This window comes from Ambystoma mexicanum, chromosome 6p (assembly GCF_040938575.1).
Source record: "Ambystoma mexicanum isolate Mex_15411 chromosome 6p, UKY_AmexF1_1, whole genome shotgun sequence".
Classification (NCBI taxonomy): Eukaryota; Metazoa; Chordata; class Amphibia; order Caudata; family Ambystomatidae; genus Ambystoma; species Ambystoma mexicanum.
Window position 1 is genome coordinate 786,417,739 of NC_090935.1, and position 25,268 is coordinate 786,443,006.

Consider the following 25,268-nt stretch of genomic DNA (forward strand, 5'->3'; position numbering starts at 1 on the left):
TTCCCTTTGTCTAGTTGAACCAAGCAGCCCTGAAATGAACTACAATCTGAGCCATCTCCTGTGGTGCTGTCCCTTTCCAGAGCTGTAGAACGCAAATACCAGGAGACCTCAGATCCAATTGCAGTGCATTGTCTTTGAAATGCCGAGTCCATCCACACCTTTGCTGAGCTCCAGGTGAACCTCCAGAGACAGACACAATCTGACTCATCCAAGTCCTCACCAGAGTGCAGGACTCCAGGAATCGAAGATGATTGACCCAGTGAATCGTGTCCTTTGTTGGGGCTGCAGAAAAGGCGCCAAAACCACAGACTGACCAGAGAAGACAAAGAGATCCATGCCAGAGGTCCTCTCTCTCGAGACTGCTTCTGAGACATCTTGTTCAGTGTCCTGCCTTTCGTAACCAGACCAAGGAATTCGGAGACCGGGTCTATCATTGCTATAAAGGAGAATCCAGCCACAAACATTTCTTCTAACCTAAGGTACTGTGGGGTGAAACACTATTGCTTACCTTAAACCAAGAAGTCGCTCCAGAGCGTTGGAATGCACGAAGAGGTGTCCAGGGTGTCGGCTTGTGTCCCTTTTGCAAGTGCTTTTACAGGGTCTCCAACGTTGTGTTAATTCGTCTAGCATCCTTAACTAGAGACAAAATATCCACAGGAACTTTTGTTTACCTGCTGCTTCATAAGACTTTGAGCCCACTCCAAAATGACTTTTGCATAAACTGACTTTTGCCTAGAGTTAGGGATCGGAATTTTAAAGCTTTAGTGTGCCGAGAAAACGTCTCTAGAACCTTAAATTTTGCTACTGTATGACTAACCAAACTTTTACCTTTTATGGTTTTGCTAACTTAATACAATTACCATATATCTTTGTCTGTGCGCAAGTGTGTCATCGTACTGATAATATGGTAGAGCAGTCATTAGTGTCAAACTCTTGAATTGAATTGATGTTTTATTTATATTGCGCTCGTACACAAGTGTTGCAGAGCACGACAAGGCAAGGGAGGGGCACAGGGGAGAACAAAAACAACGATCTTACTAGGCCCAGTGACAATGAGAACGCGCAAGTGCATGGGAAAGGGGAAAAGTGCAAGGAAGGGGAGGAAGTGGAAAGTGTGGAGGAGAAAACAGATACATAATAACAAATAAAATAAATAGATAAATAAAGGCAATAAACAGTAGTAGTGCAGCCAGCAAGTGGCAAGTTTAGCAGACAGGGTATGTATGATACGTGCAGCAGAAGAAAAGGGTGTGGGGGACTGTATGGGTACAGATACAGAACCCAGTGCAAGGGGTGGCCCGAAGGCAGTGCAGGAGGGTGGCAGGTTGAGCAGGTACCTGGGCCCGCAGGAGAAAGGGTGGCCAGGTGCACAGTGCCAAGAGAGAGCAGATCAGCAGGGGAGAAGGGGGGCGAAAGCAGAAGCAAAGAGGAAGGTCTTGAGGTGCTTCCGGAACCGGAGATGTTTCTCCTCAAGTTTTAGAGTGGCAGGGAGGCTGTTCCAGAGGGAGGCCCCAGCCGAAGACAGAGATCTACCCGCAGCTCGTTTCTTTGAAAAATGACTGACCCTGGGGGAGTTAGAGGTAGAGGAGTGAAGAGCTTGAGAAGGGAGGTATTTACAGAGGGATAGTTGAAGGTATTTTGGACCCAGGCCCCAGAAAGCCTTGTAGACAATGCAGAGGGTTTTAAATGTAATACTTGCATCCACTGGGAGCCATCCACTGGGAGCCAATGAAGGGATTTCAGAGCTGGAGAGATACGATCCCAGGGTTTGAGGCCAAGGACAAGTCTCGCAGTCTTGTTCTGGATTAGTTGTAAAGGGCAGAGAGTGGAGGTAGGTAGATTTAGAAAGAGGCTGTGACAGTAGTCCAACCTAGAGAGAAACAGCTTGGGAGACAGTAAGCTTCTGGGGGAAGGAGAGGAAGGGCAAAGTACCTCTGAGGAGGTTCAGTAGGAAGTTTGACTTTTTAGAGACGTCAGAGATGGAAACTGTGGAGTCAAACTCTGTACCAATTGTACTGCGAGCAACTACCAACTAAGCAGTGGCCTTTGAAAAGTATTAATAAGTAATCCTATGGGTGTTGGTTAAGTGATCTAAGTATTTTAAGACCTTCCTTGTGTAAATAATAAATATATATTTTAATATAAGTTTACTGGTGTGTTTCCTTGGACTACTGTACTAACTGGGTTCAGTGTACTAACCTACAGCTCACATCTTCGTCCTATGATAAGCCTGACTGCTCTGCTATTCTACCAAGGTTCCTTGAGTAGTACCAGCGCATACTAAGAGTTGGGGACCTGCATGCCATTGCGATAGTTTTATGAAGTCTTTCTTCAAGTGCACTTTAGGAAAACTCTCCTAACATGCGTGTAGGATTGTGCATGATGTCCTCAGTCCGTGAGTGCAATCTGGGGTGGATATTGCATGCTGCTAGTGACACACGCTTCTAACACTTGGACACAGCTATAGAAAGCTACTGGCAAGATTGTGTTAACGATTTATGCCACATAGGTTTGTATATACATCTTGTTGGGGCATTTGAAGAAATAAAGTGCCTTCTCCTTATGACGTGATGCACTGAGAGAAGCGTGACATGCGATGGGAGACGGGAGGGGTGTTTGGGGAGGGGGGGCACCTATGGGGAGGTCATGTCAGCAACGTCGTCAAGCATGAAAGAGATGATGATGCGAGAGAGGAAGGGCATGTGTCATTGCTATTCCAGATGCACATGGATGGAATGCAGCAGTGACCCTATAATGCCCCAGACAAGGGCGAACTTACTCTTCCCCAAGCATCTCTAATCTTTGCTCTGCCGCCGGGCTTTAGCATTCGGCTCTATATCTTAAGAGTCGTGTAACCAGGAACTAGATTGTGCAAAGCAATGGCACATAAAGGGGCCATCAAGAGGCCGCCTCGCAATGGTGCCACTTCCTGCGATGTTTTACGTGATGGTGCTCGTGGGTCTGTGTTGTGCAGCTCAGGCGTTGTTTGCAAGTGTGTGCCGGCCGACACCGGAGGCCAGCGGCGCTGCTTTCTTGGCGAGGGGGCAGGGAAGTCCCAATAGTCTTTGCTGGGCGCCAGGGGAGTTGCTAGGTCTGGAAATGACCTGGGGCTAAACTGATGTGGGAACTGTTGGGACTCGGGGCTAGCTAGTCTTTTGGCTGTAGCTCCTGAGATTCTATCCGGGGCTACAACCAAAAGATCAGGGGCTATAGCCCCCTTAGCCCCCCCCCCCCCTAGCAACGCCCCTGCTGGGCGCTGTTCTTGCAGCTTGGTTTGCCTGTCTGCGGATCTGCGGTGTGAAGTCCCCCCGTTTACACCGTACACTCACAGCTCACTGGACGCCTCTACCGGCCCTGCGGACCCTGAATGCACCAGGCCTCGTTGCTCGTGCAGTTCGTGGCCAAACAGACGTTAGGTCATTGTGACCTGCACTGGCTATTGTATGGTAAACTGCAGACGTCACCCGGTGTGGTTAGAAGGAGTTACCTTTGCACTGCTGATGTAATGAGCGTTACCACTCCCCATTGTCCTGTCATTCCGTCAGGCGAGGCACCGCACGTGATCGAGGGCTACACGCGGGACCTCTTCCAGCCTTGAGCACCAAAGCTTTTAAGCCGATTATCTGACCCCTAAGGGTTTGGCCATACCCATGTCTGATAGAGAAGGTCAGAAGAGTGCTCATCAGTCAAGTCAGTCAACATGTTTTATTTCAGAATACACTTTTATTACTTCACACAAAATACATAGCATTCATGAGCATTAATATGATACCAAATTAAGCTACCATTCTCTTAACGTGCGGATCCTAGAACAAAGTCCATGTTTTTAAGAGTGTTTGCCATTAAGATATAGTGCATAGCTAGTCCACACTGCGTCAAATTCAGATTCCCCAATAAAGGGATCAGCGTGTGCTTACGAATGCTCGAATACGCCGCGCAAACGAACAGAAACTGCAGTAGATCTTTCCTTGATGCGTGACATAGCACGCAGGTGACGCAGAGGGCCATTGGGCTGTTATTGCTCTCCACGCTAAAACATGAAACCAGGCTCTTGTTAACAGAGAAGGCTCATGAATATACCTTGACCAGAGTAAATCATTTTACATATAATTGGTCATTAAGACCACAAAAAATCTGCCAAAAGGTTTCCTAGTTTGTCATGTGCCAGGCGTTGATGCAGCCTAACAGAGCAACCCCTGCCCACTTCACCCTTCTGCTCGGCCTGTGCTAAACCCGCCGCATAGAGTTCACATCTGGATCTCATGGCGGGCACTCAAGGGCTATTCGGGCCTGTTTTTTTCTTAACATTCTGGATTTGAAGCTCTGCATTTATAACTAAAAATGCAAAACTACAAGCATGTGAATGGAAATCTGAAAACCTTCCCGCATAGGCCACCCCCACCTGAGGTGGGACATGATGAGAGCTTGCCCCTGATAGGCTACCCCCATCTGAGGTGGGACATGATGAGAGCTTGTCCCTAATAGGCTACCCCCACCTGAGGTGGGACATGATGAGAGCTTGTCCCGGATAGGCTACCCCCACCTGAGGTGGGACATGATGAGAGCTTGTCCCTGATAGGCTACCCCCACCTGAGGTGGGACATGATGAGAGCTTGTCCCGGATAGGCTACCCCCACCTGGGGTGGGACATGATGAGAGCTTGTCCCGGATAGGCTACCCCCACCTGAGGTGGGACATGAGAGCTTGTCCCGGATAGGCTACCCCCACCTGAGGTGGGACATGATGAGAGCTTGTCTCGGATAGGCTACCCCCACCTGAGGTGGGACATTTTGAGAGCCTGTGCCGGATAGGCTACCCCCACCCGAGGTGGGACATGTTGGTAGCTTGTCACGGATAGGCTACCCCCACCTGAGGTGGGACATGATGAGAGCTTGTCTCGGATAGGCCACCCGCACCTGAGGTGGCACATGTTGAGAGCTCGTCTCGGATAGGCTACCCCCACCTGAGGTGGGACATGTTGAGAGCTTGTCTCAGATAGGCTACCCCCACCCGAGGTGGGACATGTTGAGAGCTCGACTCGGATAGGCTACCCCCACCTGAGGTGGGACATGATGAGAGCTTGTCTCGGATAGGCTACCCCCACCTGAGGTGGGACATGTTGAGAGCTCGTCTCGGATAGCCTACCCCCCTGAGGTGGGACATGATGAGAGCTTGTCTCTTCTCTGAGCTCATCTGTCCTCGGGACCTTAAGCAAGTTCCACATTTTGAATCCACCTTGAACTAAAGCTAAGTCTTTATTGATTACATTGACCCTCCTCTTACTGAAGATTCAAGAAGGAAATCTCAGTCACGCACATACGCTCCCCGCCCATAAACTAAGTGCTTGCTTCTATCCTTAGCGGGTGATGTGCTCTAGATAATGCTTTTTTGACTCGCATGAGGAGATCCCGTTCTTTGGGGATTCCATGTTGGAGGACCGCTATGATATGAAGTTGCTCTGCCTGTCCTAATTGTTCACCTTCAGCTAGTGGTCTCCGAGATACCTTCCCTTGGTGGTTGGTTGGCTGGTGGGTGGTTGTGCATAGTACCATTGGCAGATAGTGGTCTCTGTGCATTAGCTCCGCGCATCTCTTTTCCCAAGTAACCCTTTGGCCTTCATGGTGCTACCACTGTTAAGGGGAGCAAAGGATGTGGTAAGGGGATGACTCTCCCATGGGGAGACCACCTCGCGCCCCCCCCTCCCACACCCACACACACAGCTGAAACTTGATTACATCAGTCTCTGTTTGCCAGAAAGATTTCGAACTTGTTTACCCCTACACTCATAGCACAGTGGGCAAAGTAACCTTATTTCCCCTTTGGCTGCTTCTGCTCTGGAGGGTCGATCACAACCTTTCGCCAAATGCCTGGTGTTAGACAGAATGGCAATGCATTCGAGGTGCAGAGCGATTGCATGGCATCGCATTAACAATCACAGGACACAATAAGCAGGAGGTGTTAATTGCGCTTACTTTATAAAGATCTGCTTGTGTGGCCCATTTCTTTTTATTGCATTTAAATGTATGTGTTTGCCCCGCAGCCCCTGAGTGATACAGAGTTGGCTGACGCTTTTGCAGGAGACTTTGCAACTTCCACCGCGACAACAACACAGTGCACGGCTCCACCAGCCAGCAAGGTAATGCATGATCCTGACCAGCAGCACCCCAGAAGTCTACAACCTCTGGCATTACACTTTCAGGCACATTTTGATCTTTCTTTTTTTGTTTTACTTATTTATGTTTTGCGGAATCGAAGGCATGCAACTGTTTATGCATTTAAAGAAAATCTACTCCAAATCACGATGCTCTTGAAATATGCTGAGTGTGGGAGGTCAATGGGATCAGCACTTCACACCATAAAGAGTTCAGCAGCATCCTGTTGTCTTAGACGATACAAATTGAACCAGAAGTCACTTTTAAAAAAGCTCCTGGTGCATTTAGCAATACGTGAAGTAATTCAGGTTGATGTGCATTGTTAGGTTTGTTCACAGGTGGCCAAGTAGCACCACGTGCAGTTACAGACTAAACAGCAGGAGTTTGCATGTGGGGCAGGGGGTGGATTGCTAGAGATGCGCCAGTGCTTTGGCCTGGGCTCTGTCCTCATTCCCTGCAGGCATAGTTGGTGCATGTTGCAAGCGATGGACCGGGTCTGTGAGTTGCTCTTTCATGCCATCACGCAGATGTTGCAAGTGCACGTTATTGAAGAAACCTGTAATTGCAAGTGCACGTTATTGAAGGAATCTGTAACTGGAATTCGGCTTCTCTTTTCTCGTGGACTTTGCTCATCATCTTCATTTGTGTCTTGCTAATGGGCTGCAGAAGGGTGACATGTTTTCTTTGCTGCATATTGGATCCACTTTAAACATGGATGCATCTGTGTTTTTATTGCATGGTTAACTTTATTGCCCTTTGTACCATGCAGTCTCCTAATCTGGTCAGTGTTATTGAAAGCAGAGCATGCCTAGGCAGACAGCATTGTGGCCTCGTGCCAGGCATGAAGTCTTGTTTGTGATGATTGTCAAATGAGCCATGTGCTAGGTGTTCTAGAATAAGAGTGCAAGAGGCTGGTGTTGAATTAAGCCAATTGCTCAATGACATCAGGGACTCTGAAACCAGCGGATCTAGTAATTGGTGATTGGTTGTTGATGAGATACATCCTAGTTTATTGTGGGGCAATCAGCATAAGAGATAGAAAAATTATACCTCTAGCATGGATGTGACTTGTTTGTTGCATCCTAGTGAAGGTTAATGTCAGTGACTTTTTTGAGGGAACAAGGAGTGCGCAACAGAGGAAAGGAAGCAATTCATAGTCATGGTTGGTTTATCTGACAGTTACTGTTGCCTATTTTAAATAATGTCCTTTGGTAAGATATATTTTTACAGCGTGCTTACTTGGGTGCCAGGGAAGAAGTGATATGGCTGCACTAACTCCCTGAAGAAGGGCCCTCACACAGAAACACATCTCAACAGTGCCTTGGTTATTCTCTTTGGGAAACTTGCAGGACCTTGGATGGATTCTGCTGGATCTGGATGCTCATATACCGGTTATGTTCTGGTCACACATTACTATGATGGGGATTTTTTAGTAGCGATTGAATTTTCATTGTTTATTAACTGGGTATATAGCTTGTCTAATGTCTCAAAATCCAGGTGGCACAAATGTCTTTAGTGGAAGCTGACTTTGTGCACTTTTGTAATTCGCCTGTGCTGTCTTATGTTGTTCCCTCAAAGGCAGGGTGCCCTGGTACAAATTCCAATTGACTGTTTCCATCCATATGGTTTCTAGTGGGTGCAGAGTTGCCCAGATCTGGGTTTTTGTACGTCTATTGAATTGGCCATCACACAAGTTCCAGGTGTGAATGTATTTTATAATGTGCAATTCAATTAGTTCTACTGCATAATATATATGTGTAACCCAATGTCCAAAATCCCACATTCTAAAACTCAATCCAACAGAAACTGTTGCTTATGACAACCGGCCATTCCACTAGCAGCTGCCATGGGATGTCCCACCGCTGCTGCATCCCGCCTCTACACAGGAAGGATGCCCTGCTGGAAATTCCACTTTATGTCAGAATGGTTTCTACTGAATGCAGTTTCTGCCCTAGGGGTCTTGGTACATCCCTTGAACCACTATGAACAAGGCTTAGCTGGTGATATCTCCCCTCACTCTGCCTGCCGACCGCTCCCCGTGTGCCTCCCTTGCGCCCTCCTTGCCCTTCTTTTCCTTGCTACTCATTGCCTTCCCTTTCCTGCCTACATTCTCGTTTGGTGTGTGGCCAGCCTGCTCGGGTATGGAGCTGCTTAGCTCTGTTACACCGCACACCTTTTGAAATCCCAAACTTTAATAGTGAGAACATGGCGCACACAGTTTAGTTGCCATGTTGGTGGTGATAAACAGGTGTGTTTTTTCTTCTGATGTTTATTGATGTATGGAAAAAGAAGCTTTAAAAGCAGACTTAAAAGTGAGTTGCGAAGTAGTCACTAACTATGCAGCTGATGTCCTGGATGGGTCAGTGTTCCGTGATGACACGCGCAGTAGAACACTGCCACTGGTTTGAGAGTAAGTGTTCCACTAGGGGGCAGTTACAGAGAGGCTGAGAGAGAGAGTCGAGGCCGGTCTGGGTGGTGGTGTGCCGGTTGCTTGCCATGTTATCTGCTTGGTACCATCTGCCTACACAGAGATATGTATGTACAGCCATGAAAAGGGCGTACCTTACATCCGCTGTGGCTCCGTGTCCATCATCACACCTCAACAAGTTTCTTCCTCGGTTTTCTTCATGATACTGTCAGTCACGACTTACCCAATGATACCCTGCATGATTACACAAGCATTAAGAAGTTGTGTTTGGTGCATTAGTAGCTGCGCAGGGCCTATGGTGGCAGCCGCCGCACGTGTTTACTTAACACGAAAAAGTAGTTTAGTCCAGTTGACAAAAACTCTCCAATTTTTTTGTCACTTCATAACAAAGTCGTTTTCATACATGTATCAAACAAAATGTCTACCAACTACTGCTAGGAAGATGTGCGCTCAAGTGCCTCCAGTGACTGATCTCCAGTCCTCCCTTCACCCCTTAACCCAACATCTGTGTGCTCGTAGGCAAATGATTTTATCACACTGTGTCTTATCTGCTAAACTTAGAAGCCCCTATAATTGATTCAGCTCACACTGTCCACTACTCCAAAGAAGCGTCACCTCTGATATTGCGCTATAGACAATGACACCAGTGACCATTTATTCGTATATTGGACGTCACGAAGTTGTTGACTCCTGACTTACTCTTGGCAACTTCTTGTAATGTAACTTCCCATGATCCCCTGCAGCATCCGCCTCATTCTGTGACATCATTTTCGATGTCACTGATGTGCCTGAGTATGCAAATTAGAGGGGCGGGGGCACGCATGGTATTCCATGCAGGGACGCCCAAATCCTGGGTCCGGGCCTGCCCGTATTGGCGCCATTTGTCCCTCTCCACTTTCTTATAGGTGAGGTATTGACAGAATGAGTTGAATTGTTTATGTAGTAAGTGAGGCAATGCTCTAGTTAGTTACCAACCAAGCCAGAGAGATGTAAATACAGCATGCAGAATGGATGTGACTGGCCCATCTCAAACCACGCGGGGTGGCCAAAATACATATTAGCAGAGTCACACGAGCTATTGTTTGGGGCAGGTGACCCTTGCCTAAGCTGCCTGCCCCCCACCCCTCTAGGCCACCGCCCTTACTCTTTAGGCCACAGGCAGCACTCGGGCAAAGCCCCTTGTTGGAGCCCCCTCAATGTTTACCTCACTCTTTGGTAACTAGTGCCGTTATTGGTGCATTTGAGACTGAGGTTAGTTAGGATGGCACATCCAAAACGTACTGGCTTTGCCAATGCGTGTTTTAACCTGCTGGGTGCAGCAGATGTTATCTTGAGCACTAGGTTTTCTTATAAAGCGGCTCACTAGTTTGCACAACAGTGAAAAGGCCGACCGAAGAAACCGGTTCCAGATGCCGACAATATATGGGGAGGGGGTCTTCAAATGCGGCCTTCATCTTTCGTGTCAGAGGAAAGCAGCTGTATAATTGCCACCTACTGTAGTTTAAAGGCACAGAGCCCGATTTAGAACTTCCCACACATGGTTCCCATAAGCACCCACGATTCACATAATTGCCAGTCTGAGGTATATATCGGGAGCCAGCAATAGCACACGCACACACTGGCAGCAGTCAGGGGAGTGGGGAGGTCTCCAGATGAAAAGGCGGGGGCGGGGGGCTCGGCGGCGAGGGATGCTTGTGGGCTGGGTCTAACTGGGCGGTGAGCTTAAAGCAGCGAGGTCCTATCCCAGGCTGTAGAGAGCAGCTGGCGTGTGCCTGGAGTGAAGGGACTGCAAGCAGAACGAGCTACGAAGCAGAGCAGAGACAGGTGAGTGCTGTCCTCGCACCCGCCAACGTGCAACTGAAAGGAGGTGCGCAGCGGCGGCGTCGCGTGTATTCCTTCTGTGAGGGGAACTGTGGCTAACGTATGTCTGTAAAAAGACAAACACAGACGCGGTCATTCCGTGACTTTTCCTTATTTTCTCCTCTTGTTGCTGTTTTTTGGATAGTCGCCGATTCTGTATTGCGTTCGTATGATGTGATTTTTACCACCGCCCTTTCTCTTGATATCCTTTAAGTTTATTTTCCGCATGCCGTTATTCCTCTAGCAACCACCATTCAGGTGTTTATTCATTTGGAGCTGCGTCACTTGTGTGTAGAGGTGGGGTCCGCTTCTCCGCTCCTCTGGCGTGCGCTGGGTGTGTTTGACTTATTGTCTGTGCATGTTTAAATGCACAACACACGTGGGAGGCTCAGTTTTGACAGCGTGCCCTTGCCCCACCATGTTAATTTTCCTAGGGCCCTACAGTCAGGGCGCACACGTATTAAACGAAATATAAACTGTTCACCCGAAAAGCATCGTGCAGGAAAACGTCGTTTTTACCTTTTACGTGTAGGGCTGATGGATTCTTAACTTCTGTTGACTCACACCGTGTAGGGTGTCAGGAAGTAGGCTCTAGCATTCTCTCCAAAGGCCTGGCCTCATCCTAGCAACCAGGAGTTACAATATACAGCCCGGGTCTCTAGTCTGCGATCCCAGCTTTCGGGAAGTGGCGTAAAAGGGCACCAGTGCTCCGGGAATTAGTTTGAATAACCAGGCTACTGCCACGGACCGTTTCTTGCATGCTTGGTTTTCACATTTTCCACAGGTGACGGGTACCAGAGACGCTAGGGGGCGGGAGGAGGTCACACAGCCCCCCAGGGCGGCGGGCCACCGTGTGTATGGCAGAAGCCATAGGTTAGTGGCCGTGTATAACAGCGCCTAGATGTGATCCTGGGAGCCCCCCGGAATGCAGTGTGGATTCATTTGAACAAGGGAGGGGGGGGGGCTCGGGGAGAGGTGGTGATATGTGTAGATCAACCAAAATAACTTGGGCCTTTGACGAGAAACATCAAAAATGTGCTTGTAAATGGAAAATGGTATTTCTGTGTTTTTAAGCTTCTTCGCTCCATCTGCTCGTGTGGCGAAAAAGCCTCTTTCGGCTCCAATCCGTGGCTATTTGGTTCCAGAATAGAAACCCAGCTCCGTAATTTGTGTAGGCCGCAGACCGTGCTGCGTCACGCGCTCCTGTTACAGTCTGTGAAAGGAGGCGCCCTCCCCAGCGTCCCTGGCGGGTAGTGTTACCATTAATAATGCACGGCAGCAAGGGGAGTGAGTGCTGCCGGAGCAGGGATATCCTGGCCAGCCCGGGCTATTGATGCTGCCGCACCCAGTGATGCAGCAACCTCCTTTTTAAGGGGCTAGGCTGTTTATTTATAGGGATCTGAATAGCACGCCATGCTGTGGAGGTCACTTGTGCTTTATGTTTGTTTAGCGAATTTCTTAATCGTATAGAAACAAAGCACTCCATTGGTATCGATGCTTAGGTTGAGTTTTTCATTGGAAATTAACCAAGACGACAGCTCTCAGGTTTTTTGTTACATGTAAACCCAAGACTGGAAAAGTTGTCTCTCGGTGACGAGAAGTGATTTGGCCATCTTACTAATGGGGCACCAGAATGGTGATTAGAGAGGGCACAGGCGCACAACGTCATTTTGCTGAACCCCTGCCCGTCCCCGAAATGTTAGCTGAGGGGCTGGGCTTCCGTGCCCTTTAACAGTTCAAAGGACCAGGAACATGCTTCTGGGCGCATTTTGTTTTTCCGGGGCAAATCTACAATCTGCTCGGGTCGTATGCTCAAGCAATTGAAGAGGGAATACCAAAAATGAAGCAGTTCTGAGGTGAACACAAGGCAAAGCAGTAACACACCAGAATGCACACTTTAGGTAATCCGCATGCAATTCAAAAGTGCAGTTTTGTAAGCAAATGTGTAGTAAATATATCTAGTTCGATTCTAAACACTTTTGAGCAATTTTCAATGGCAAATTAAAAATCGAATCTAGGCAGGAGTTTAAACAGGTTTTTCAAGCAACTTCAGGCAAATATCGGGGACATCTGCGCAGTCAGACATTTAATCTACAATGAACATGCATACCCCTAGGCATGTAGACTCTTGTAACCAAGGCACCTACGCTCACAGGCCAAATGTATACTAGCGCATAGTGTGTTTTCTAGAGGGTCTGTTCTGCTACCAGGCTTTTTCCCACCTGTGCCTGGTGAGCTTGTGCTGTCTCCCAACCCCCTGCTGCCCCCCCACACCCAATGTGCCTGTGTGGCCTGGGGACAAATCTTCCACCCCCCACCTCCTCTGCATTAAGTAAGGTGTCACAGATTGGACATGTGGGATCAAGAAGTATGCCAAGACCAGGTACTCAAAGTTGAAGATTTTTATTATGGACTCCATACAAGAGTGGGGAACTTAAATATAAACAGAATCGTCATCAAAGAAATGATAAAACATGGGATGAACTTCTTTCACAAATGTCTCTTATGCTGTCTGAGTGATCAGGCTTTTGAGTCTCAGCCTTCACCATTCCAAAGCCCCAGATGAGTTACCTCACTCTTCTTTATTGGTACAGGCTCCAGAATGTTCTGAACCCTACTTTTGAGCCTTAATGCAAGCTTTCTGAGGTCCTGTTCACCAAGACTAAACTAGTCCTTGATGCTCTGCAGGACCCTCTGGGTTCTCGTCTAGATGTTGTTGGGGTCAGCTAGGAGACAGACAGACCAATCCGTGCTAGCCTTCTTTCCCGACTCCGGTCCCCCCATTGCCTTTCTAAACTGGCACTAGGCTCCCTGACCCCCTACTGGAAACTCCTCCCACCAGTTGGACTCCTAGAGTCACCCAGCTCATGGCCTCCAGACCTGTTCTAGGCAGGAAACTTCAACTCATAGGTCACAGCAGGAGCAGCACTTAACACTTCAATTGGTAGCGTTTATAAGGCATCATAAGTGATGGCTCAATCAAGTAACCTTTGTTTCCTACCAGTATTTTTAGAAAATGTCAGTCTGTTGCAAATGTGGCGAGCTTACTTTACTTTAGATCTGTTTGGTTATTTAGATCTGGTTGTTTGCTGCACATGGAGCTTGAGACACTGCGACTGACCAGTGTCAAGTATAACACAATGAAAAAAGACACAAGTACTCCATTGTTGCGCTCCAAATTGATTGTATTTAAAGTGATTCAATCATACAATTCATTCCATTATTTGGCAATTAGATTCACTTATACAGTTCGTTCCATTGTTTGGCAATTGATTGTCATTCACATTAGTTCCATTTTCTCTTTAAGCCCCTCTACACGTGTTTCCCCATCCTTTTATTGGGATGGTTCTTCAGGAGGGATTTTGATGTACTAGTCCTGAATTGCAACTGTCTTGTTTTTTTGTTTTTTTGAAACTAGTTGAAAGGGAACAAGAAATTGGGACCAAATTATTTGCGTGCCCCCGTACAATATATACCAATCTCCTGCCAGACCTTGAGCTTCACTGATAAGAACTGCATTCAGGGTTTCAATGGATTTCCTCATCAGATAGATATCCCTTCCGGCATTGGCTGCTCGGAAAACCTTTTGACGGTGGAGGTAATGCACCTTGACTCAGCCGTGGATTCATCTTACTTGATGCAGTGGTCGACTCCAGACATGACCTCGCTCATCGTACATATACTACCTCGCTACCCCCCATAGCTCAGCACGCTGCTCAAGGAATGACTCTTGTGAGAAGAATTCTCACTGCATTTTTGCATCAAATTGTTTGAATAAATTCAACATTAAGTGAACATGCCCACTCCCAAACAGTCAGATTTTAAAAAGTGCACTGATTGCAACTCCAAAATGTCTGACAGTGTCTACGTGTGGTGCTTTGGGGCCGATCACATCACCAAAGATTGCGGGTTGTATCAAAAGATTAACCCAGTCATTACGGGAGCAGGCAGCAAAACTGAAAATGAGGCCCGAGTTGCCGGTCCAGTCAACTACACGATCGTCCGAACAGAAGATGGAGGACCCCATTCTGGAGAAAGAGGGCAGGTGCCACAAGAAGGCCAAAAAGCAGTCCCACTCCAGAAGCCACTCGTCTTCCTCTTCTCACAAAATTGAAATGTAGTCATTGACACCGGCATTACTCTGATTGTTCAGAGGAGCGAGGTAAGTCCCAATCTGTCGAGGGCCGAATGGGAAGCCTTTAAGGAGCAGATGCTCCAGATGATGAAGGTGGCCACTGCGGGTACATGGCAACCCTCGCTGAAGCAGGCCAGGGAGGTCCCAGTTATGCCCGGTCCCACCAGCGTTGGGGAGACCGCGTCGAGTTCGGTGCTTTCGTGCCCGACATACACCAGTGCTAATTTGACGATGCCTTAAAAGCTGAAGTCAGTACCAACTATCTCGATGCCATTGAGGTTGATCTCGGCGCCAATGTTTGAAAAGACGTTTATCCCAGAGTCCGGAACATTGTTTTTCGAGACTATGACCTCTATTTTCAGAGCTGATGGGGGTTCAGGCTGACGAATTTCATTCTGCGCCAGGCGTCGACGATTCTTTCACCAACCTCATCAACTTGGCCGAAGGCCTGCATGACGCCATTGGCTTAGATACCTCCCCCGACCGGGAGACACAGCAGGCAGAAACATATGGCCATGCAAATGCTCAATATAGAAAAATGCTGAAGAGGGTGGTGGATGCCCTAGGCTTGTGTGCGCCAGTGAAACTTCTGTCAGCCTCCGAGCTCACAGATATCCTTGATAAGGCCCCACCTACTGAGGGCAATTTCATTCAATGCAGCATTTGCAGACCCCATTGCCTTCATATGGCAAAGACCCTGCTCTGCCCCTGCAGTGGATTCAGAGTTGACAAAAGAAATTACCTGCGATGGGAGATCCCCTCTACTTGACTCATATTGCACCTGAAGGATTAGTGCTCTAGGTAGCCACAGTTAATACAAGGCTGTCTACGTCAACTTGCAACTTGCCGACCGATAGGGAGTCGAAAAAAGATGACACTTTAGCCAAGAAGGTTTTTTCGTCCCGTAGCATGGCTCTCGAGGCTGTGAACAATTTGTGCTCTTTTGCCAAATACACTCATGGCCTACACGCATGGCCTGTGGAGAATTATATATGAGGTGAAAAAATGCAGATTCCTCATGGGAGATCCAGCGGTCATGTGTTTCGATACCTGGACCACTGGCTGATCCGGGGAAAGTCATTGGACGAGGTTGTCTCATTTTGAAGACACCTGTTCGCTGCTGCACAGACTGGGCTTCTGAAATGCAGGATGGTTTTCTGCATTTGGTAGACGATGGCAAGGAGGTAGCCTGTCAAAGTCTGCAATCGGGCCTGGGTATTGCAGATTTTCTGGGCAGGGATATGGGGTTGGTAACTGTAATGCACAGACAAGCTTACCTGCACAGTTCGTGCCCCACCCCCCAACTGTCAATCAAAGTTGCTCAACATTGCCTTTGATGCAGAGCATCTGTTCGGCCCCAGCGCCGATGAGTGCCTAGAGAAATTCATGGACTCAGAGTTGGCAGTTGCTTGTAAATTCACCGTGCCTGGCTGTCCAACAACCGCCTAAACTATCTTTTGGCTTCTCCAGATATAGAGGCTTTTGGCAGTTTGTTCTTTTCGGGAGAAAGGCGCAGCCCCCATAACCCAGGCATGGGCAGAGGCATTTCCTGAGCTTCGGAAGGGGATGGGGGGCCGGCTCTAGGGTCCAGCAGACAACCACGGCAGCGGTGAGGACGGTACCATCTGCAAAGCTGCTTTGCGTTATATCCCCATGTTTCCCCGGTTGGACGGACGATTGGAAAGCCCGTGCCACAATGGCGGGAGATAAACTCTGGTGCCTGGGCCTTGCAGCTTGTCCAATGGGGGTACTGTCTACCGTTCTTGCAGGCAGACCATGCCCCGCTCCCATACAACAGAAACAGGAGCTTCAGGAAGGACTGCAAGCCTTGTTGTTGAAGGGTGCTGTGGAAGAGGTGCTTCCCGAACAGAGGGTCGGGCTGGTATTCCCGGTATTTCCTGGTACCCAAGAAAGGGTGAGGGCTGCATCCCATTTTGGACCTCAGTACCTTGAACAAGTTCCTGAGGAAGGACAATTTCAAAATGGTGACACTACGAGAAATTCTCTAGGATCTGCAGTCGCAGGTCTGACTGGTGTCGTTGGATCTGCAGGATGAATATTTCCACATGCCCATCCATCAGAGGTACAGAAGATATCTCTGATTCCTCATAGGAGATCCAATGGTCATGTGTTTCCATACCTGGACCACTGGTTGATCCAGGGAAAGTCATTGGAGCAGGTTGTGTCTCATTTTCAAGACACCTGTTCGCTGCTGCACAGACTGGGCTTCTCCTTAAACCTTCAGAAGTCACACATGACACCAACCCAAAGGCTCCAGTTCATCGGGATAGTCCTGGACACTCGGGATGGGAAGGTCCCCATCGCCCCTCCATCCCCTGAGGAGAGAGTCACCAGTGGGTGACCGATGGTCGTACTACTCCAGAGCCGCACCTGCTTGCCAGAAGCCTCCTTCCTCTGCCTCTTAGGCCTCATGCCTTTCTGCATTTTTATAGTGCCAGAGGACAGGTTGCGCCTGAGATCGCTGCAGTGGCTACTGAGGGGTCAGTGGTCCGAGTATTTCAGCACCCTGAAGGATGTCTTCTCACTTTGCGGGCCAGCAGAGACAACATGATTGCAGGGGTTCCTGCTTCGGTGGCCCCAGGTCAAGGTGGTCACAGACGCGTCCTTAAAAAGTTGGGGCACTCACTGAAATGATCTGCAGGTGAGCAGCCTTTGGTCCATAATGGAGACCCAGTGGCATACCAACAGGCTGGAGCTGCTTTTGCGCCTTCTCTGAAGGGCGAAACACATCCTGATCATGACGGACAATACAGTGGCCATGCCCTATTTGAACAAGCAAGAAGCTGTACGGTATCTTCCCCTTTGCAGACAGGCAATGCAGTTGTGGTTCTGGCTGTTAGACAACCAGATCTCGGCCGTGGCAGTCCATCTGGCGCGGATGGAAAAAAGGGCTGGTGGATGCCCAGAGCAGACAGAGGACAGTCTTGCACGAGTGGGAGGTGTGCCAGGAAGTCCTCGAGGAGATCTTCGCTCAGTGTGGTACCCAAACAGGGGCTCGGTTTGCCTCACAGTCCAACAGGAAGTGCAGACAGTTCTGCTCAAGGGTAATCCCAGCGAGAGGCACACTAGGGATGTATTCCGAGTGGAGTGGGACTTAGACCTCCACTATGGCTTCCCTCCGATCCCTGTCATCCAGTGGGTTCTCAGGAGGTTCCAAGCGACCATGATCTTGATCGCCTGAATTGGGTGAGGAGAATGTGGTACTCAGAAATCCTGCACTTGGCCATCTGTTCACCTCTCTGACTGCCATGTTGGCCAGACTGCCTATCCCAGTCACAGGGTCCAGTGTTGCACCAACACCCGGAGTCCCTCAATTTAAATGTATGGCTATTGTGAGGATGAGATATGATGACTGGGACCTCATAGAGGAGGTGCTTGAGGTGCTGCTGGCTGCACGCAGACCATCAGCAAGATCGCTGTACGCGTTGTGCTGAATCTAGCATATCATCACTGATTCTCTGAAGAGAAGCTTCTCCTATGTAGCCAAGGAAGGGTAGTAACTACCTAATACTGACCCTGGGGGTGGTTATCTGCGGCAGGACCACATGGGGGAAGACGAACTCCAGGGAGGCAAGAGAATATTAGATCTAAACAACCCTTCCGTGGTATATCCTTGTAACACCCAAGGACCTATACCACACTGCTATATGAATATTGGAATTTGGATGATGAATTCCCAGGCTTTCTTAGCCAACAATATTATGCACCCACCCTTCTCTAGTACTGAGACAAGATGGATGCAGTAATGAGGATGACTGAACACAGCAAACCAACGCTGTGTTCTAGTCGTTGGAAACTGAGTAAGACCGGGACATATAAAATGCACACAGCTGAGCGACCAGAAAGAGGGAGACTGAGCTTACCACTGTATTATACTTGTTCTGACGCTGTTTGGGACACTTGAGGAGAGCGGCATGCTGCTCAGAAACTAACAGACGGCGTGCAGCCAAGACAAGCTGGGAGGAGTTGGTGCTTCCAGACTGAGGAAAGCCAAGCGGGAATGAAGGGGCTCACGAAAGGCATTGCCAGTCAACGGGCGTGGAGTGGAGTGGAGAGGACAGAGAAGCACGAAGAATGCAGAGACACCTAGAAATACCAGGGAGAGCACTTGGGTTACGGGGCACTTCAGGGCAAATACTGCACGCCAGCCCCAATGCAAGAGAGTCCAAACAGAGAAGGCAATATAATTAACACAGAGACCAGCATTGCGAAAAAGCCTAACAGAACGCAATATAATTGATACGGATATGAACACTGTGAAAAGCCTAAGTGAAAGTAACAGAAATTATACAAACATTGCAAAAATACTAAGTGAAGACAGTAGAATTGGTACAGAACCAAACAGTGTTGAAAACCTAAGACAGTACAATTGATGCAGAGCTTGCAAAGAAAGGGCCAGTGACCCATTATTGGAGAAGTGTTCTTTCTTGGATACAAGAGAGTGGAAAGAAAGCGATGAAGCCCAGGCAGGATAGTGAACCAGGCAAACAATGAGTCTTGGACTAAAACCTAAATCAGAAAGTTGTGACATCCTGGCAGGAGAGTAAACCAGGGGTGAAAGAAGAAATTAGCAAAAGGGTTAAGAACCCTACTTTGAAAGTATGGCACATTGATCAAAGGGAGGACCCATTCACCTTGGTAAAGAGAAGTTATAATTCCCTGGCAGGGGAGTATACCAGGGAGAGGAGCAGGATTAAAGCAAGAAACCATAACGGTCAATGCAGTAAGGAAAGAGCCTTAACACTTGGAGTAATAAAGGAAACGAGAGAAGTAGCAAATCAGTGAAGCCATGGCTGGAAAGTAAATCGAGTATAAGAAGATAATTGAAAAAAACCCGAAGTTGCGGAATAGTGACAAAAGGGGAGTCATACCCCTTGAGAGGGGAACAAGGGTAAGAAAGAGAGAGAGAGAGAGAGAGAGAGAGAAAGTAAATATCTCAACTGTGACAATGAAAGGAAATCCCTGTTTCTTCTGAGTAACAAGAAGACCATTGAACCAATGAAGACTGTAGGGATTCAAGGGTGGAATTGTTACCCATATACCTTTTTAAACTGTGAGATAACAAAGTAGATAAAAATGAATATTCGGGGAGAGAGTCATCTCCTGGCGAAACATTGGAGCATTTTTGACTTTATCAGAATTTCCTGACAAATTTGTGATAAGCCAGAAAAAGCATAGGGGAAGGTAGCCCCCTCTTTTTCCTGGTCGAAAATATATTCCTGGTTGTATATTGTTTCTGCACTCTAGAACTTTGTTTGAAACTTCAAGAATAAGCTATACGTTTATAGTTCCGAGAAATCCCCCTTTTCAACTTGTATTTAGTTTAGAATATAAGGGTCAGTTTAGGGTTTTGGACACAGGTCAGAGAACGCTTTATTTTTTGAACAACCTGACGCAGATGTTCATTTTATTGAGCCAGGAAAACCTCCCATAGACTTAGGAACAGGTAGGGTTTTCCCAGCCCCTCTTATTATTTTGACAAAAAAGTACTATTTCAAACCCAAAACCTTCTGTGTCTGACTCTTACTCTTGATCCCGTACGCATGCAGATGGAAAAGATAGGAGGCGTGGTGCAGGGAACGCGAGATTGACCCTACCTCGTGCGCCACCTTTGCAGTGATGGAGTTTGTCAGCCCTGCAGGTGATACTTGGTGCCTTTTATCTGTTTTCAAAAGCTCTCGGGATCAAGGGTCTTTCTTTACAATCCTGGTTATGGCCCAATTCCTAAAAGGCCTTGTGAATAAGTTTCTACCTGTTCCTTTTTAACTTGGTACTCTTGCCTCATGGCGGCTCCTTTTGAGCCTCTGCATTCTTGCCCAGTTTGGTTGCTCACTTTGAAGACTGCCTTTCTACTGGCAATCGCCTAGGCCAGAAGGGCCAGTGAGCTGTAGGCTTTGTCAGGCAAGCCTCCATTTCTCTGCTTCTTTAACGAGAAGGTATAGCTGAAGGTGTGACCGGGACTTTTGACCGCAATGGTTATCTCCCAGGGCATAGACCTGCATGTGTTCTACCCTCCTCCCCATCCTTCGAGGCAAGAGGAGAGGTTGGACCCTAAGAGGGCTCTTGGTTTCTATGTTGCAAGGACAGCAGTGTTCAGGGGGGGCTGAACAGCTGTTTGTAGCTTTTTCCGTGGCTGTTTCTAAGCAGACCATATCTAAGTGGATTACGTTCTGTATAGCGGAGTGCTACCAACACGCAGGGGGCTTGTGCCGGGCATCAGGGTGTGGCTACTCCAGAGGAGTGTGCCGGTTAGAGAGCTCTGTCGGGCTGCAACATGGTCATCTTTGCACACCTTCACCAGACATTACTGTTTGGATGTGTTGTGTGGTGCTGATGCTAGCTTTAGAAGAGCGGCGCTACCGAGCTTCCTGGTTTAGGGACTTTCATCCCGCTGCCAGACTACATACTGCTTTGAGGGTCTATCCGAGGAGGAATCCGCGGGAGAAAATAAATCCATTGAAGGAGAAATGACTTGCCGGTAATTTTCTTTATAAATTGTTCTTCCGCAGATTCCTCATCCCCCTCCCATCCATCCCTGCTATGAAAGTGCCTGCATTCCTTGATGTCTGACCTTCTCTTGGCTTGGGAGAAGAGGAGATGAGTTTTGGCTCCTTGCCCTGTTTTGTGGGAGTCCTTCTACAAATTCTTGCAGTTCTGTTCCTCATCCTAAAAAAGAGTTGTGGCTGCTTTCAGCCGATTCCAGAATCTTCTTCCGCACTAGCTGAGCTTGGGTATGGTGGGACTGAGGTATGGGTTGAGTAGTGATGTAGTATATGTATGACGACCAACGTCACTTCCAGAGTCGGCGACTGCTGCATCGAGTCAAGATGGATCCAGGGCCTAGTCAAGGTTGCACTACGCCCCCTGTCGAAAGGTTTTCCGAGCATCTGACTCTGGAACGGATGCTATCTGATGAGGAAAATGTGGGAGAAAATTCCGTAGAAGGAACATTACCGGTAATTCATTGGTCCATTCTTAAGCTGGAAGCACACACAAAGCACTAGTTAGCTTCACAAATCTGTCTTCTAACAAGACGTTTACAATGTATGTCACAGAAAGTTTCATGCCAGTAAAGCTGAGAATCTTCTCATTCTGACCCCAACTCGCTCCTCCCCCCCCTACTCTCTGGCCACCCTCCATGGGTCCCCTCACCTTACCCTCTTGTGAGGCAAAACACCTTAGTGTCCTCTTCGACTCCTCTCACTCCATCTCTCCAAACACGCGGACCTTGCCAAGAAGGCCCACTTTCAGCTGCACCTTCTCAGAGGCATTCTCCCTTTCCTCACCTTCCCCCAGGAACTCCATTTCTCCATAGCCTTGGTCCTCTCTAGGATGGACTTTTGCAACAGCCTCTTCCATAATCTGCCTAAATCCTTTGCCCCCTTCAACTAATCACGAATAGTACTGCAAGAATTATCCTTGGACTCAAGCTCACGGACCACATCCCTCCAGCCCTGATATCTCTCCACTGGCTCCCGGTTGATGCAAGGATCACGTTTAAGACCCTCCACATCAATCCACAAGGCTTTCTGGGGCCTGGGACCCTCTACATCCAACTCTCTCTCCCTAAATACTTCCCTGCTACAGCCCTTCCATCTTCTAACTCCAGCTCACTGCAGATCTGACGCTTTTCCAAGCAGATAGTGGGTTGTAGAGCTCTCTTCCACAGGAGCCTCCCTCTGGAATGCTCCCTTCCCCTCCCAGTCTTGAGCCCAGATCTCCTTATGTTCCAGAAGCTTCTGCAGAACCTCCTTTTCTCTTCTTAATTCCCTTTCCCCTCCCCAGGTAATTTCCCCACAACAGAAACGTGAATATTGGGATAGATTTTTTTACTGACATTATGGGCAAAGCCAACATGTGTGTTCTTACGCGGAGAGAGTCCTGTAGTGGCACAGCCAGCATGGACCTGTTTTCTTACAGTACATTAGTAACAAAGCCAACATTATTTGGTGTATTACGTGGCAATACTGGCCTATCTTGGGGAAATCAGCATGGACACGTTTGAGCACAGCCATCATGTGTTTTTTATTTTATTTAGACTAGCAGAATACTGGCATATAAAGTATTAGGAGTGCTCCTGCTGCCTCCTCAACCTCTAATAACCCTTTAGTCACCATAAGTGATCTTACAGATAATTTACTTAAGAACATATTCTTTTAGTTTTTAGGGGACAGTGCTTCACAAGTCTGCCAGAAGGAATGGTCTCCCAGAACACACTCGTTCACTTATCATGACAAAGCACTCACAGGAAGACCTCGCCTCAGGGTACAAACTGGCTAATACTGTTTGACCTAGTCACGAATAAAGCTGGTGTCCAATGCCTGGAAAGCTTTATTAACTATGGAAAGAAATGTGAACATAATATTGCTTTCCACAGGATACGAGTGTAGTGTGATTAAAGCAGCACAAATGAAGACGCAAGCTGGCGGCTGCATCCTGCGCCTGCCCCCCGCCCCTTTGAGTCGATATTAGAAGTCCAGGAACTTGATGTCCACGTAATCGAGATGCGACATGTCAAGAGCCCTTAGTCCAAGGCGTATCCTGGGAATGCAGAGATCATGAAAAATATGCTTAAGCATCTTTCAAAAGACAAATCTTTTTTTTACACTGGTTGAGGTTCGATGACTCATTGATCATTTATAATGAGTCTACCTCCAGATTTCGGGCCACTTAAGTTGATTTTGGTTCAGGCCCTAATTGATCTGCCCATTGATTGTGGCCAAGTGCCAGGAGGTTTGCCACCCTAGGGAATTTCATGTTTTAATGATTATTATTTTAAACTACTTTGGATCCTCTTTTGGTAGATGGGTAACAGTCATTCTGTATCAGGGTTAGGATCAAGTTTGATGATGAAGTGCATGCCATCTGCATAATTTTAATGGCAACATCGAAGGTGTGGCTGAGTCCAAGCAATCGTTTGGTAGATAATAAAAGCAGAGATGATAACCGGGATCCATGTGGGAACCCGCAGTCCATTAAGCATATTAATTTATATGGGGATAAGCCCACTGATTGTCATTGGTCAGACCGAGGGGTCTAATCCAACCAAGAGCATGGGCACGAGCCACATTTCAAATATACAAAAGAGGAATGTGCTAGTTGACTGTGTCAAAGGCTGCGGAGAGGTCCAGTAGCAGCGCCCCAACACTGCCTGGACCTGCCCCATGTCTCAGCTCATTTATTCTGGAACTAAGGGTTTCACTTCCGTGACATGGTTGCATGCTGGCTTGCATCTGATCCAAGAGTTGGACATCTTTAAAGTGCTGCAGCTGAAGCACCAACGTTTTCTCCAGAAGCGTTACTGAAATATTTCCCATGGGGGAGCTACACGGACGGAGCACATGAATAATGCACGGAAAAGAAACACCTGTCTACAGGAGGTACTAGATGCGATAGTAGACCCCCCCTCGCCCATCCCCTCCACAGGAAGGCTGCACCTGGCGGGAGTAGCTCGTTTAGAAGCAGTTGGGGCAGTCCAGGTAGATGCATGCTTCCAGGGGCACTGGAAACTCTAGTGATGTATAGGGCTGGGTCTGGTCATGGTCCTGAGCAGGGCACATGTTTGTAATGAATGCACGCAGAGTTGTGATGAAGAGGGGTTTTTTTTGTTCACATGGCTTTAGGAGCGTGCTTTGAAAACACGGTAATCAAACAGTTTAGGAGGAACAGAGCAGTGCATCTGAGCGGGAAAGAAAAGCGGAGCAAAGCGAGTCCCGTAAAGAGTGGGGAACAGTAAGTAATTACAAAGGGGTACTGGATTAGAGCTTCCCATAGAAATATTACGAGCACGCTACATCCCTCGGCCGGGGTTCATGTTTTATTGTCCGCCTTTAGCACTTTATCGTTAATCTTCCCTCTTACGTTAGTTTATTTTGGAAAAGCTTCGTCTTGTTGTTTAGCCTAAAACACCTCTCTCATTCTGTGTCCTCTCGATCATGGTCCCTCCTCTTTAAAAATCTTTTAGTGACTGCTCTCCTTTTATCTCCCTCGTGCCACATTTTTAGTTTTGGCTATTTGGTGGTGCGCCACCTATGTGTACACAGAATTTGCATTGGAGTACTGCTAGGAGGGGGGTGGGATATGAGGAGGGAGATCCACCCATTGAGTGGCCATGGGCATGCTAATCCCTATGGCCACCCCCACCCGCTTCCTGCCCCTTCTTGGCCAAAAGCTTTATCATGCAGTAACATCATACTTAGTGCTCGTTATTTCTCAGCAGACGCATACGGACTAGCAGCTTAATTGGAGCTGTCAATAAGCTACTGTTGTAATAAAAATGCCTTACCCAAGTGTGCCTTCGGCCACTTGATTTTAAAGCAGTACACTTTTCCTTCATTGAAGTCCGCTCAAAATAAGAATTGACAATGCCAACAGTTTGGCACGTGTGTAGGTATTGCAGGCACGGCTATTATATGCCCCAGGGCCTGCACCATTGTGCAGCTGTTACCCATCAACGGCCAGTTGGTGCCATTATCGGCAAAAGCATATCCGACACATACACGAAAGCCAAAACTGTTGGCATTGCCAGTGCTTGTTCGTTTTGCCATAGTCCCCACCATACCCATCCACTTTTAAGCCATCTGTATAGACGATAGCTGACTTTCGCTTTGATTAGAAAAGATGATGCGTTTTTCCATTTTGAGGGGTCCTATTCTTTTACTGATGGCGTCTG

The 25,268-nt window shown here is 47.9% G+C and overlaps 1 protein-coding gene across 13 annotated transcripts in view; it reads left to right on the top strand.

Moving 5' to 3' along the window:
* Positions 1-25,268, top strand: part of CAST (calpastatin) — a 757,786-nt gene that overhangs the window by 576,516 nt on the left and 156,002 nt on the right. For all 13 annotated transcript variants that reach the window (XM_069627659.1, XM_069627661.1, XM_069627656.1 and 10 more), the window contains one exon: positions 6,041-6,136. In XM_069627659.1, the coding sequence (XP_069483760.1) occupies positions 6,041-6,136 (96 nt within the window). The remainder of the gene's footprint in view (positions 1-6,040; positions 6,137-25,268) is intronic.